At 41.7% G+C, this 16063-nt stretch overlaps 1 protein-coding gene across 2 annotated transcripts in view; it reads left to right on the forward strand.

Moving 5' to 3' along the window:
- Positions 1 to 15733, forward strand: part of afap1l1a (actin filament associated protein 1-like 1a) — a 168638-nt gene extending 152905 nt beyond the window's left edge. For both annotated transcript variants that reach the window (XM_067996421.1, XM_067996420.1), the window contains exons 17-20: positions 6922 to 6975; positions 8349 to 8539; positions 10999 to 11115; positions 12492 to 15733. In XM_067996421.1, the coding sequence (XP_067852522.1) occupies positions 6922 to 6975; positions 8349 to 8539; positions 10999 to 11115; positions 12492 to 12518 (389 nt within the window). In that variant the 3' untranslated portion in view covers positions 12519 to 15733. The remainder of the gene's footprint in view (positions 1 to 6921; positions 6976 to 8348; positions 8540 to 10998; positions 11116 to 12491) is intronic.
- The last annotated feature ends 330 nt before the right edge of the window (positions 15734 to 16063 follow it).

Consider the following 16063-nt stretch of genomic DNA (forward strand, 5'->3'; position numbering starts at 1 on the left):
GTACCACCGGGGACATCACCGGGGTCCCTCGGTGATGTCCCCGGTGGTACCCTGGAACGATCTGGAGGGGGGCAACGGGTGAGACGTGGGAGTGCTTTGAGTGGCATCCCCACTTCCATGTCCCCTTTCACCATCATTCCTCCCCTGGGCCAGGCCCACATCACTCCTACCACTCTGCTGGACGACAGTTTGGAGGACATGTGTGAAGCTTTGTAAGGCCTGTGCTAGTGTATCTGCCTGCCTGTTTCAGGCGGCAGAATGTTGTTCACCCTGAGTCCGAACAGCCATTGTCAGGGCCTGAGCGGACTCATTTGTGAGCCGTGCTTGAAGCTCAATGGAGGCTAGCCTTCCCTCCATCGCAGACATTCCAGCACTTACCCATGACAGTATCTGAGAGTTGCTCATGTCCCCATGACACTATCTCAGAGATGCCCTCACGTCCCTGTGACACTATCTCAGAGATGCCCTCACGTCCCTGTGACACTATCTCAGAGATGCCCTTATGTCCCTGTGACACTATCTCAGAGATTCCCTCCCGTACCTGTGCCACCATTCCACTCATGCAGAAGTTGGACTCCTCCATCCTCTTCGCTATTGTGGAGAGTGTGCGTGGCACCTGTTCCAGCACCTCGCAAATGTGCTGCTGGCCCTCAATCATTCCCCATTTGAAGAATGGCCCCCAGGGTTCAGCATCTGCGTCCAGCTGAGCAAAGCCTGGAGAGAAGTGCTCCCACCAACACGGACTCTCCCCAGCTGACCCTGCCACCAGTGTCTGTTCGTGCTCACTTGTGTGTGGTGACTCACCATGTGCGACCCCAACTAACTGCGGACTAGGACCCACCGAGGTGTGTGTATCTGCACTGGTGGATGGCTCACTCGGATGTGACGGTGCACCCTCCAAGGCCGGCAGGTCCTCTGCGGAATCGCCCTCTGCCGTCACAGCGGTCACTGAAGGCCCTGTAAGAGAACAGAAGGCAACATTAAGCATGATCACAGATGTGTCATGTTGCGATGAGCATATTGAGGTGCTGAAGATGGCAAGGCATGTTAACATCAATTCATATTGTGTATGCTGAATGTTAAAGTTATGTCACTAGACGTTTATCGGTCCCAGTCTCGGGTCACCGACGGACAGGCACTCGAGGGTTCGGCTGAGCTCCAGCACCTCCTGCTCCGCATTTGTGAGGACAACAATTTGTTGCAGCCCCCCTCCAGTCCTCGCCCTCTCCCGTGCATTCTGAGCTGTCTTCTCCTATAAGGGGAGAAAGTACAGATGCGTGAGTGAGTGATGGTGACATGGCCAACCGATGAATGCATTGGTTTGGGTGCAGCCGACTGTGAAAGAGATGCATCAGAGGGTGAGTATGAGACAGAGCCATGAGAATGTATGAGGATTGGGTTCAGTGACAGTGGTGGGGTGACTAATGGGGAGGTGAGGAAGTGCAGATACGTTGAGGATGAGCCTTAAGTGGGTGGAGGGAGTGATGTGATGGGGTAGTGTTAGCAGTGCAGAATGAGTTGGAGGGTGATGGTGGTGCTGTGGAAGACAGAATGTAGGAGAATCAGTAAGCATACTCCTAGTTAGGTCATTGAAGCGCTTCCTGCACTGGACCCAGGTGCGGGAGATGTTGCTGCTGCTGGTGACCTCCTCTGCCACCTTGAGCCAGGCCTTCTCGGTGGCAGAGGCAGGCCACTTCCTCCCGTCCACCAGGTAGAACACATCCCTCCTCCTCCTCACTCCATCCAACAGCACCGGGAGTGAGGCATCGTTGAATCTTGAAGAAGCCTTGCCCCTGTGCTGCTCCACTGTGGTGTGTGCGTGTTTGCTCCAAGAGCGGCCATTGGAGGACTGCCCCTTTAAGTAGAGCTCCTCCAGCTGACAGCCTGTGATGCTAGTGAGCAGTCCGCCCGCTGCGCAACTTTCGGACGGCAAACCTGGAAGCCACGTTAAGTGGCTCCAATTGACACACGATCGCATGCGAAACGGAGATTTTTTATTGGTCGGGTTACCCACCCCCCGCTGCCATCCCATCTCCACGCTAATATCGGGGCCATTGTCTGTTTCAAAAAAATTTTCTATAGCTTCCATTGCCATCTAGTGGCTGACAGCTGCATATTCACCTTTTGTCTCAAGAAAGGTGCAATGTTTTGGGTGAAATATTAAACAGAAGCCCCATTTGTCAGTTCAGGTCATAAAAGATCCCATGGTACTATTCAAAGGAGATCAGGGGAGTTCTCCTGCTGTCCTGGTCAACATTTATCCCTCAACCAACATCACCAAAACAGTTTAACTGGTCATTTATCTCATTGCTGTTTATGTGTCTTTGTTGTGTGTAACTTTGTTGCTCTGTTTGCCTACAAAATAACAAAAATAATTCATTGGTTGAAAAGTGTTTCGTGACATCCTGAGTATGTGAAAGGCACTGTATAAGTGCAAGTTTTTTTTTCTTAATAAGTCTGTTTTTGATAATGTTAAATGAGGTAAGAATGTTGGCTTCAACATTGGTATTGCTGCAAATTCAAAGATGATATGCAAACGGAAATTATTTCCTGTTCCTGCTTCAGTTATCTTAATAGTTTAAAGATGGGAAATCATTTTATGCATTTTGAACCCTTAATTAATTCAAATTGGCATGATTAATCCAGTGCTGGAAGCATTTGGGGAGAGCAAACAAGGCATGGGAGTACACAATAAATGGGAGGATACTGAAAAGTGTAAAGGAAGTGAGGGACCTTGGAGTGCATGTCCATAGATCCCTGAAGGTAGCAGGACAGATTGATAAGGTGGTTAAGAAGGCATACGGGATACTTTCCTTTATTAGCCGAGGCATAGAATATAAGAGAAGGGAGGTTATGCTGGAACTGCATAAAACACTGGTTAGACCACAGCTTGAGTACTGTGTACAGTTCTGGTCACCACATTACAGGAAGGATGTAATTGCACTAGAGAGGGGACAGAGGAGATTTACAAGGATGTTGCTAGGACTGGAGAATTTTAGCTATGAGGAAAGGTTGGATAGGCTGGGGTTGTTTTGTTTGAAACAGAGGAGGCTGAGGGTGATTCAATTGAGGTGTACAAAATTATGAGGGGTCTAGATAGAGTGGATACGAAGGACCTATTTCCCTTAGCAGAGAGGTCAATAACCAGGGGACATACATTTAAAGTGATTGGTAGAAGGATTAGAGGGGAGCTGAGGAAAAATGTTTTCACCCAGAGGGTGGTGAGGGTCTGGAACTCACTGCCTGAAAGGGTGGTAGAGGCAGAAACCCTCAACTCATTTAAGAAGTACTTGGATGTGCACCTGAAGTGCCGTGACCTACAAGGCTACGGACCAAGTGCTGGAAAGTGGGATTAGGCTGGGTGGCTCACTTTTGTACGGCTCGGACACGATGGGCTGAATGGCCTCCTTCTGTGCCATAAATTTTCTATCATTCTATCTCCTTATAACAGGCTTTACTCTGAAGTGAAGAAATCACAAAGTGATTGACAATTCATTTGAATCTAATTCCGAAAATAATTTATTTGAAAAAAATGGTTCAGAAATTACAAGTTCATTGAATCATAGAATGATACAGCACAGAAGGGGGCCATTCAGCCCATCATGCCTGTGCCGGCTCTTTGAAAGACCTATCCAATTAGTCCCACTCCCCTGCTCTTTCCCCATAACCCTACAAATTTTTCCACTTCAAGTATTTGTCCAATTCCATTCAAAAGCTACTATTGAATCTGCTTCCTCCACCCTTTCACGCAGTGCATTCCAGAGCATAACAACTTGCTGCATAAATAAATTTTTCCTAATGTTGTCTCTGGTTCTTTTGCCAATTACCTTAAATCTGCATCCTCTGGTTGCCGACCCATCTGCCATTGGAAACAGTTCATCCTTATTTATTCTAGTAAATAACCCTTCATGATTTTGAACACCTCTATCAAATCTCCCCTTAACCTTCTCAGTTCTAAGGCAAACAACCCCAGTTTCTCTAGTCTCTCCACGTAACTGAAATCTTTCGTCCCTGGTGCCATTCTAGTAAATCTCCTCTGCACCCTCTCTAAGGCCTTGACATCCTTCCTAAAGTGTGGTGCCCAGAATTGGCCACAATACTCCAGCTGGGGCCTGACCAATGTTTTATAAAGGTTTAGCATAACTTCCTTGCTTTTGTACTCTATGCCTCTATTTATAAAGCCAAGGGTCCCATAAGCCTTTTTTAACAGCCTTCTCGACTTTCCCTGCCATCCTCAGAGATTTATGTACTTGCACCCCCAGTTTTCTCTCTTCCTGCACCCCTTTTAAAATTGTATCATTTAGTTTATATTGCCTCTCCTCATTCTTCCTATCAAAATGCATCACTTCGCACTTTGCTGCATTAAATTTCATCTGCCATGTGTCTGCCCATTTCACCAGTCTGTCGATGTCCTCCTGATGTCTATCCTCCTCACTGTTCACTACATTTCTGAGTTTCGTGTCATCTGCAAACTTTGAAATTATGTCCTGTATACCCAAGTCCAGGTCATTAGTAAATATCAAAAAGAGCAGCGGTCCCATCACCAACCCCGGGGAACACCTCTGCACACTTCCCTCCAGTCTGAAAAACAACCGTTCACCACCACTCTCTGCTTTCTGTGCCTTAGCTTCAATTTTGCTAACAAGTCTATTATGTAGTACTTTATCAAACGCCCTTTATGTTAGCCGCTAGTCTATTTTCATACTCTCTCTTTGCCCTTCTTGTTTTCTTTTTAGTTCTCCTCTGTACTTTCTGTATTCAGCTTAGTTCTCTACTATATTATGAATCTTACATTTATCATAAGCCTCCTTTTTCTGTTTCATTTTAGTCTCTATATCTTAGTCATCCAGGGAGCTCTAGCTTTGGATGCCCTTCCTTTCCCCCTAGTTGGAATGTGTCTAGTCTGTACCCGAACTATCTCCGCTTTGAAGGCCTCCCATCGCTCATTTAATGTTTTAGAATCACAGTATCATAGAAAGGTTACAGTCGTTCAGCCCATCGAGTCCATGCTGGCTCTATGCAAGAGCAATCCAGCTAGTCCCACACCCCCGCCCTTTCCCCGTAGCCCTGCAGTTTTCTTTCCTTTCAAGTACTTATCCAGTTACCTTTTGAAAGCCATGATTGAATCTGTCTCCATCACCCCCACTGGCAGTGCATTCCAGATCCTAACCACTTGCTGTGTAAAAAAGTTGTTCCTCATATCACCTTCAGTACTTTTGCCACTCACCTTAAATCTATGTCCTCTGGTTCATGACCATTCTGCCAATGGGAACAGTTTCTCTTTATCTACTCTGTCTCGACCCTTCATGATTTTGAATACCTCTATAAATCTCTTGTCAATCTTCTCTATTCCATGGAGAACAACCTCAGCTTCTCCAGTCTATCCACGTAACTAAAGTCCCTCATCCCTGGAATCATTCTAGCAAATCTCTTCTGCATTCTCTCTAAGGCCTTCATATCTTTCCTACAGTGCGGTGCCCAGAACTGGACACAATACTCCAGTTCTGGCTGAACTAGTGTTTTATAAAGGTTCATCGTGACTTTTACCTGCCAATCTTTGATTCCAATCCACCTGGGCCAGATCTCTTTTCAACTCACTGAAATTAGCCCTCCTCCAGTTAAGTATTTTCATGTTTGATTTTTCCTTGTCCTTTTCCACATCTATTCTGAACCTAATGATACTGTGATCACTGTTTCCCAAGTTGCAAATATTAAGTATTTAACTGATCATCCGTAAAAATACCTTATGTCTCAGTTATGTATTTAGTGTCTTTAGATTGCCATTTTTATTTACAATTTAAGAACATAAGAAAGAAGACCAGGTGTAGACCATATGGCCCCTCGAACCTGCTCCGCCATTCAATCAGATCATGGCTGATCTTCGACCTCAACTCTATTTTCCTGCCTGATTTGCATATCCCTTGGTTCCCCTAGAGTCCAAAAATCTATCCATCTCAGCCTTGAATATATTCAATGACTCAGCATCCACAGCTCTCTGGGGTAGAGAATTCCAAAGATTCACAACCCTCTGAGTGAAGAAATCCCTCCTCATCTCAGTCTTAAGTGGCTTACCCCTTATCCTGAGACTATAACCCCTAGTTCTAGACTCTCCAGCCAAGGGAAACAACCTCTCAGCAGCCCCCTCAGAATCTTGTAAGTTTCAATGAGATCACCTCTCATTCTTCTAAACTCCAGAGAGTATAAGCCCATTCTACTCAACCTCTCTTCATAGGACAACCCTCTCATCCCAGGAATTAATCTAGTGAAACTTTGTTGCACCACCTCCAAGATGAGTATATCCTTCCTTAGGTAAGGAGACCAAAACTGTAGGCAGTACTTCAGGTGTGGTTTCATTTCACTGATTTAATTAGTGTGATAATCAATGATATGCCAAATGTGAAATCCTTACAGTTACAGTGAATGAAAGCTCTTGGTATTTAAAGGGACAATATTGTCTTGTGAGACAGGAAACTTCCATATCAAGATGTCTAACATCCTTCGTCATGGGTCTGCTGTAATGTTCATAATAATTTGGAAATAATCACATATTTGAAATCGTTCACAAATAATGCTGTTATGAATATTACAACACAACACCATTATTCTGGATTCCCAAAACCCCCAATTTGCCCTATAGAGATTTTATTTTACATTATTGTTTTGCTAGTGCAACACAGTTCCATACATTGTTCCTTGTTCAGTGTGTCAATTTTGCCCCAGATATTATTCACTAATGGAATAATATCAGACTGCAGCGGTTCAAGAAGTCGGCTCACCACCACCTTCTCAAGGGCAATTGGGGTTGGGCAATAAATGCTGGCCTTGCCAGCAATGCCCACATCCTGTGAATGAATTTAAAAAATCATTCTCTCAATTTCAAAACAGATTCCTAAGTACAAAATATTCTTTTGTGTGCTTTAGCTAATGAAGGTGCAGTGACATCATCAAGTACATCACTGGAAAAAAGAAAAAAAGGTAAGAAACCTTTTTTTTAAAAGAAATGACAATCTTTGTAAAATAATTATAAAAATTCAATGTACCTATTTTATTGTAATTGTCAGTACATGCAAGTATAAAAGGTCCAGTTGTGGAAACATATGATACAAATAAAGGGTGAGGTGACACGGTGATGTAGTCCATTGGAGCTTCAGTGCATGCTGCCATGAAGTGAAGGGATGAATGCTCGTTCTACCCATTTCACCAAGCTCCTAGTCTCTGTCATTGTGAAGAAGTTCCTAGCTTTTGTTTTGTTTGGCACCTTCGCACAATGGAATGGCGAATCATCGTCATGCCACTGTTGCACACTTCCTAGCAGCCTGCTGAAGAGTGGCATTGGCAGAAGCTTAGAGCATGCCATCCACCAGCCCTTTCAGCCACAGGGGGAGGGGGAATTTCATACTAAAATATGGATAAGGAAATGGGAGCCATATAAAAGATATAATTATTGGCAAGAAATTCAATTAACCAACATGATATTGAGTTTGCAGAGAATATGGACACATATCTGCTTCAGAACATTGATACATGCCCATGAAAACAACATAAATAATGAACCCCTGCTTCGCCAATAGGTCACTAACTTAATCCAGTGAGCGGCTGAGCATACAGCCAAGATCGATCTCGGGTCTGTCTGTGCTGAGTTAGTAGATCTCAGTCAGGATGGTGGTAGGGGCCTATACATTTGGCCTCAGTACCCCTACATCAGGATAGCGAAATTAAGACAAAGGTTATTGATTGCTGTCCAGATCTGACCCCTGCAGAAACTGCGCCATGTTTGGACATCTGGTGAGAACTTGGGGAGGGCAAGGAGATTTCCGCTGTGTGCTAGGTGTAATAAAATCATAACTGTTTTTATTAAAAACGAGTTGGCAATTTCGCAGAGATAATTTTTGGCCATGGCCGGGGTCGGCAGCTGTGATGGCCCCAGACACCGAATAGCCTGGCAACACCTACTGCCATGCCCGCTCATGAACAGTAGCCTGTTAGGTGAGGTAGTTATGGAGGGTGACTGGCACTGTTGCAACCGTACTCCAACAAGGAGTCAAAACCTTCAGGATAAGAGGGAAGAAAATTAGCAAGAAGATAAAAAACAATACATGGACCTTGGACCAGCACAATAACAAGGGACAGTCACATCCAATGGTTCAAACCAAGCCAAATTTGGATTTTTCCAAGTAAATTATAATCAGTCCAATTCGATCCATTTCAGATTCAGCTATACCTTAGTAATATACTCATACATATACATGGAAGCTTTGATAATCCTTTAGGAAGGATGCATTTTAAATGTTAACCAGAAACATGTATTAAACACAGCCTAATGTATATAATGTGGAAAATTTTCACAGGTAAAAAATCTCAACTTGCCCTGGAAGAGAAAATAAGAATACTGGAAGAGAAATGTAAACAAAAAGAGACCGAGCGGGTGGACTTGGAACTCAAATTAACGCAAGTAAAGGAGAATCTAAAGAAAGCCATAGCAGGGGGAGCAGAAATTGGTTTATCTCTTGACTCCAAAACAGACACTTCTAGAATGCAGGTATTTGAAGAATGTTTGTTTTTGTAGTAGAAAAGGAAATAAATTGTGAAAAATAAAACAACTAGCCATAGCATCTTTTGAATAGAACATATATTTTTAAGTTTTGTTGTCAGTTTTGCTTAGTAGATAGCAGCCTCTTCTCTTTTGATTCAGAAGGTTGTCAGTTCAAGGCTCACTGTAGTACCTGAGCACACAGTCTAGGCACACGGTATTGAGTGAATACTGCATTTTTGGAGATGTGGTCCTTCAGATGACATGATAGACCAACCTCCCAACTGCCTTTTCAGCTGGACGTAAAATACTAGTTCTTTTGATAGTATATGATACTATTTGTAAGAGACCAGGAAGTTCTCCCGGTGTTCTGGCCAACATTCGTCTCATTCATCTTGGTGTGTGCAAAGTGACTTCCAAATTGTCTACATAACAAGAGTCATTGCACTTTCATTGGTAATTCATTGTATGTTAAGTGCTTTGATACATTTGCAAGAAATATAATGGGCTGGATTTTGCTGTAAAAATATTGGTGAGGCTAACAGCACTCACCGTTATTTATGTGCAAATCGGACAGTAACTTCCGGCGACCGTACACGTGCAGTTAGACACAGAAATCCGGAAGTTGCTGTCCGAGATACCCTGTTCCTCCAAAAGCTGCGCAAAAATTGCATCTTGCCGTCTGACTCACCATTCAAATGTGTTGAACGGCGTGAAGTTCCTGTACTGACCTCATCGATATGGACGAATCTCACCACAGAAAGTTAGGCTACTTTCAAGCCTAAGTACCCTTTTAACAGCATGGTAAGTCTTAACTACAGCCTAACAACCTCTATGGCATTAAAAATTAACTTTTACATGTGTAGAGTATCATTCCTTCAGCTTTTAATTATTGGACATTTTTTTTTAATTTAAAACATTTTTCTGTCTCATTTATCTCTGTCTCTGCCCAATCTTTCTTTCCCTCTCTTTATTTCACTTTCTGTACCTGATTTGACATTGAATTCCCTATTTTAACTTACACTTTCTGGTTCAGACATTGCACTACTCACTAAAGATTCTTCAACCTGATTGATTAAGGGGACACACAGCTGCTTGCCCTGTTCACACAGGTCCCAGATGCCCTGTAGAGGTCCCGCGCTGAATGGATCTCTAATTTACAGTAACTTGCCCATCGAAAACCCCATAGAAAGTCTATGGGCAAGTGCAAGTCTAATGAACGGGGCGCCATTCATTTGCCGCTCAAAGCAAAATATGGCCCAATAATAAAGTACCATATCAATACAAGTCCTTTTTTAGATTTGTACCTTAGTGATATAACCGGAAGAGAATTTTCAGAAACTTTTCATCTAAAATTGAAATGTTTACCTTAAAGGGACAGTCTTTGCACACAAACACTGAACTCAGTCCAAAATGATAGGATGAAGGTGTCCTCTCTTGCTGCCCCAGTGGCTCACTGGATAAATCCACTGCCCAGAGCAAACTTTTGTTGAGTTAGCTGATCTTGGTAAGGGTTCAGAATTGCCTTCAACACCCCTAAACTAAAGAGGAAAATAATCAGCAAAAGTTCCTTCCCACGGATTGATATCCAGTGACTTGTTCTGGAAAGTGTCCGTGCATGGATGTTGGATGAGGAAAAGATCAGACTCTGTGTGTACCTGAATTTCTGCTGTGCTACTCCCAGTAGGAGGGTCTTCTTGCTGGGAGTACAAAGATGGAAAATTATCCCTTTAAAATACAAGAAGGTGGCAAAGTTTGCACCGGAGGTTCCCTAGTGGCTCAGTTGGTAAATGCACAGCCTAATATGTAACTGAGCTACAGGTCCCAGGTTGAATCTCTAACTTGTGCTGAGTTGCCTGATCTTTACCGGAGTCATGGTAGGCATTTGGTTAAAGCATCTGGGCTAGAGAAGGGAAAAATAAGCCAAATTCATAAGTCCGAAGCTAATCACATGGCTTGGAAAATGTCCTTGTCTGAACATCAGGTGAGGATAGTGTTGGACTTAGCTGTGATGCCTCCAATGGTTGAATAGACCACCAACACATTGTCAGGACTCACACCTGGTCACATGTGTGAGGTACTGAAGGACTGTCAGCACACTACACAGGTGTAAGTCAGCACTTCCAGGAGATGAGAGGAGCAATAATATTACAAAAAGCTATGCTGCAGTAAATAAAATGTCTAGTGCTACTCTGGCAGAAGACATGGAAGAATGTTTTCAGTGTGGGTATTGTATTTAGGCCGGACAAAGTGAAAACATACAAGTATTTAGTTCACTCTTGCAAATATGTAATGTAGAGATTCCCTTTCATCTTTGATAAGCTTTGCTTTACACTTTATATTCTGAGTTTACAGTTCCTGAAATAAATGAACTGATGTTGAATGTATGGTTATGGTAAAAAAGAGTTCTGTCTTCAGCTTGTGTGGATGAGTAGTTCAATTAAACTATTGTCCTGTGTTTTCCACAGAGTGAAAACAGTTACACAGAACATCATTTCATTCCTGTGAACTGTGCTTCAGAAATGAGAAGGAGAGCTCCCACCATGATATCCTCCAGTAAAGGATGCGTCTTACAGAAAGCTAAGGTATCAGCTTTGTTTTGATATCCTGTTCCTGATAGAAAACAAGGAGTCACGTTAACATACTATTCAGCCCCAGTTTGCCACTGTAAGTGGTGCCATGTACTAACGACCAATTTTTCAGCAGAGTGACAGTTCCGCCCTCACTTAACAATACGATGCTTCTCCTGTGAGAAGGTTAATGGAAAAGCATGTGCACATACAAGACATAACTGAGGCATAAAATGACACACTAACCTGCAACACTGAATTCTGCTAAGTAACTGCAGTTAGGATTTAACTCCTGTATATGTATTTGATGGAAAATAATTTCTGCAATTATAATTTTACAGGATAAGTCGTGTTTCTGTCTTATTTCTAATAATTAATATTGATGCTTACCTGGGAGCTAATTTATGGCAGTGAGTTCAAATGTCCTGGAAACATTTTCGTACAGCACAGAAAATTGGAATAAAGAACTTCAAGCATTTTCCCTCGATTTTTCTGGTATTCCTGTGCACCACCTCCCTCCCCCCGATGCTATAAAATAAAGCAAATTACATTCACTTTTAATTTTCTAACTAGAAGAAGATTATTCCTGTTTGTGGATGTATAAGTAATATTAGCCATTCGGTGATATATCACACTCAGGCTGAAAGACAGAAAAGCTATTTACTGGATTCATTACCAAATCCATTATAATGACAACTGAGTCAAAGCAGAACCCTTGTGGGAATAATGGCCCAGAATTTGCTGTCAAAATAACGGTGAAGCTAATGGCACAGCAACTTCAGACGAGGGTAGATGCACGGTTAAACTCAAAAATCTGGAAGTTGCTGTCTGAGATGCACCGCTCTGCCGTTAGCATCCCGAAAACAGTATCTCACTGTCTGCCTCGTCTTTGAAATGCATTGAACGATGTGAAGTTCCTGTACTTGCATGATAGATATGAACAAAACTCGCCACAGAAAGTTAGGGCTTGTCCATTTCAGTCGAAGTACCCGTTTTAACAGCATGATAAGTGTTAATTACTGCCAGTCAACCTCTCTGGCACTGAAAATTAACTACAAGTGTGGAGTCTCATTCCTTCAGCTATCTAACAGTGGGCGCCATTCGTTGACTGGCTGCAGCAAATTCTGGGCCAATATAAAAGCAGCAGAATTAAACTATTTAATATTACTCAATCTACTTCACATATCTATAAGGACAAAGCAAAGAACCTAATGCTTCTTCGCTGTACAATTTGACAAATCAGACTCTGACAAAAGATTGGACGAAAGATCATCGACCTGAAACGTTAACTCTGTTTCTCTCTCCACAGATGCTGTCTGACCTGCTGAGTATTTACAGGATTTTCCGTTTTTATTTCTGACAAAAGATTTCTTTTCTGTTTTTAATTATAGGAATGGGAGAAAAAGACAGGAACATGAAATGGACCGAGGACGGTGGATGCAAGGGATTATTTATTAAGTTGGAAAGTGTGTAATAAATTCGGGACTTTATCAAAGCATGTCAGTTTTCAGGATGTGGAAAATGATGCTGTCTTCCTGCTCAAACAGCAACTGCAAATAAAAGGGACGTGTAAAGAAGATGAAATGCTGTAGGATGTGGGGTAATAAGGGTTTGCTACAGCTGCCTGGTTATTATACATCAAGGCTGAAATTTTACTTCAAATTACAAGTTCCAGATAATTTGTCAAGTGTGTTACAAAACTCATATTCCTTTAGCTTGTAATGACTATTATAATGAAGACTGGAATGAAAATCTAACATGTGCAGAGCATTACTCAAAGGCATCTAAATCCTCATTCTGAAACTGTATGTTAGATAGAGTAAATGCCTTCAGGAGAGAGAGAAAAAGAGAGAAAATCAGCAATAAATAAATGAATGAAATAATTAATAAGTAACTGATCACAATAATAATGACTTATCCTGAAAAGAACTGCTGATTCTAGTTGGACCAGACTTTAATATCTTCCAGAGCCTGCATTGTTTGGTCCATCTTTAAACAAGATTATAGAAACACTGTGACTCTCTGTTCTACAAACTGTGACCACCCTTACTTGTGTATGCTTTGGGGGTTGGAGCTGCACTGCTCAACTGATGGTAAAAATAAGAATATAACAAATCTTGGACTGACTAAAAGCCGTTTGGCCCATCAAAGCACGACCCATGCGCATGCATGACTATCTCAAACGTGGCATTTCACCCTTCTCCCAGGATCTCTAGCTCCATACTCAGACAGATCTATTAATATCTTTGCAAGCTTAAATCCCTTTCTTGACAGCTATTGACTCAGAAACAGAAAATAGGAGCAAGAGTAAGCCATTCAGCCCTTCGCGCCTGCTCCGCCATTCAAAATGATCATGGCTGATCGTCTAACTCAGTACCCTGTTCCTGCTTTTTTCCCATATCCCTTGATCCCTTTAGCATTAAGAAATATATCTGTCTCCTTCTTGAATATATCTAATGACTTGGCCTCCACTGCCTTCTGTGGTAGAGAATTCCACAGGTTCTCCACCCTCTGAGTGAAGAAATTTCTCCTCATCTCGGTTCTAAATGGCATACGCCACATCCTGAGACTGTGACCCCTGGTTCTGGACTCCCCAGCCATCGGGAACATCCTCCCTGCATCTAGTCTGTCTAGTCCTGTTAGAATTTTATATGTTTTGATGAGATCACCTCTCATTCTTCTAAACTCTAGTGAATATAGGCCTAGTCGACCCAATCTCTCCTCATACGTCTGTCCTGCCATCCCAGGAATCAGTCTGGTTAACCTTCGTTGCACTCCCTCCATGGCAAGGACATCCTTCCTCAGATAAGGAGACCAAAACTGCACACAATACTCCAGATGTGGTCTCACCAAGGCCCTGGAATAACTGCAGTAAGACATCCCTGTTCCTGTACTCAAATCCTCTTGCAATGAACGCCAACATACCAGTTGCCTTCCTAACTGCTTGCTGCACCTGAATGCTCGCTTTCAGCGACTGGTGTACAAGGACACCCATGTCTCATTGCACCTCCCCTTTTCCCAATCTATCACCATTCAGATAATAATCTGTCTTTCTGTTTTTACAACCAAAGTGGATAACCTCACATTTATCCACATTATACTGCATCTGCCATGTTCTTGCCCACTCATCCAACTTGTCTAGAGTTAACTTCTTTTTCTGGTAGTCTGATCCACTATTCTGTGAGGAAAATTTATTCTAATCTCTAATTCTATCCAAGGCTTTTGAATATTAAATTATGTCACCAAGTTCTGTGCTCACTGCCCAAGCTAAAGAGCCTACTTACATATATCTTATGTATATTTTTCATTATTCTAATATCCTCTAAGTCTTCTTTCCTTCAATCAAAATAGAGTCAGTCGCTTAAGTCTGTCTTTATACTTCCACTGGATCAATGAATTCTACAGAACAACCAGCAGCCTGGTCACTAATAAACTAAAATTCAACCAATAGCATTCTGTCAATACCTTGACACAGGAATTTATTAATATAATAAAATAACACTGGTGCTTGGTAGGAGTGTGAGAATTAGAATTAGTAACCTTAGGCTATGTATCAATACTTAGCCGCATCATAGAACCCACCAGCGTCATGCTGCACTGTATGGTGGTCATGGCCCGAGTAAGAGGACTTTGACACTGCCATTCAAAAAGCATTTTGCAGTAGGCTTTCCAACACAGTCAGACTGCAGTGTGCACTTTGTACAAAGTGAGATGGAAAAGTAAGGTTTTAGTTTACATCCACAATTCAACAAAAGTCAGAATAAGTCAGGACTCATTTTGAATCAAAAATATTGTTGCTTTTTTTACAGATTCAAAAATGTTAATTTGAAAAAGGATTTTTCAACAAGTTGTAGCTTTTCACATTCAGTGCCTAGCTCTTCAGCTTTAACTTTGTTGAACAGATAAATGCTGAAAGTTATTTACCATTTTGAGATTCCACTGGGTTCAAAATCGAGTGTTAATCTTTGCAGCCTTCAAAAATATAATTGGTTTCATCACCTCTGACAATTAATTTCTATTAATCTTGCATACAAAATATTGCAGGTCAAAACAAAAGAATCCTGAAAAACATTTCTACATTTAAAGTATTTTCTGAACAGATTTGTAATTTTCTATGTTTACTTCGGTGTAGAGTGTATGAATTAAATATTTTCTGAAAATGCACGTTCCTAATGCAGCTTCTAAATAAGTGGAATTCATTTGCATTTTGCAGGTTTAATGTTTCAAACAAAAGAGTTACCACATTTCCCCATCTGACTCTCAGCTCAACTTACCTGATTTACATACAAAAAGCTAGAGTTTTCTGATTGTTCATTCTATTTGCTCATTCCATTTTATAGTTATTTCTTTCATGTGCGCCTGTATATATTTAGGAACCAATGCTGTAGATACTTTTTAGTCCAATCTGTGATTTTTCTTTTCCAGTTGACTGAATTGTGATATTGTATAATGTACAATTTGATTGTCAGCAATTTTTATCTTGCAGCAAAATACTGTTTAATTTGTAAGCACTTTAATGGATAAGGTTCTGCATATATTTAAGGGCTAATGAACAGTTTCTTGATAACCTGATCTGTGTCCAAATGTTAATTATGTAAACTCCCTACCCCCACCCTCAAAAATAAAAGTTTTGCATCAGAGAATGTTATCGTTGAGTGCACTACATGAATGTGTAATGTGACCCATTTTCGATGTGAAGTGTGACTGATTACAGCCATGACTTGATAATGTGATTGGAGTTTGACCTGCTGATTTAGTTACATTTTTGCTTTAGCTTGTTGAAAAAAAATACATAACTGTCACAAAATCACTGCCAGTATAATTTCATGTCAACTTGACTGTTTTTAAGCGGTTCATGAGGTGCAAGTAATGTCAAGGCAACTCAAACTACAGAAGTCATCAGAATTTTGAAAATGTTTTAAGAGGGTAAACAGTGAAAGATTGTTTCCACTGGTTAGTGAAT

The sequence above is a fragment of the Heptranchias perlo genome, chromosome 14, assembly GCF_035084215.1.
Source record: "Heptranchias perlo isolate sHepPer1 chromosome 14, sHepPer1.hap1, whole genome shotgun sequence".
NCBI classification, from domain to species: domain Eukaryota; kingdom Metazoa; phylum Chordata; class Chondrichthyes; order Hexanchiformes; family Hexanchidae; genus Heptranchias; species Heptranchias perlo.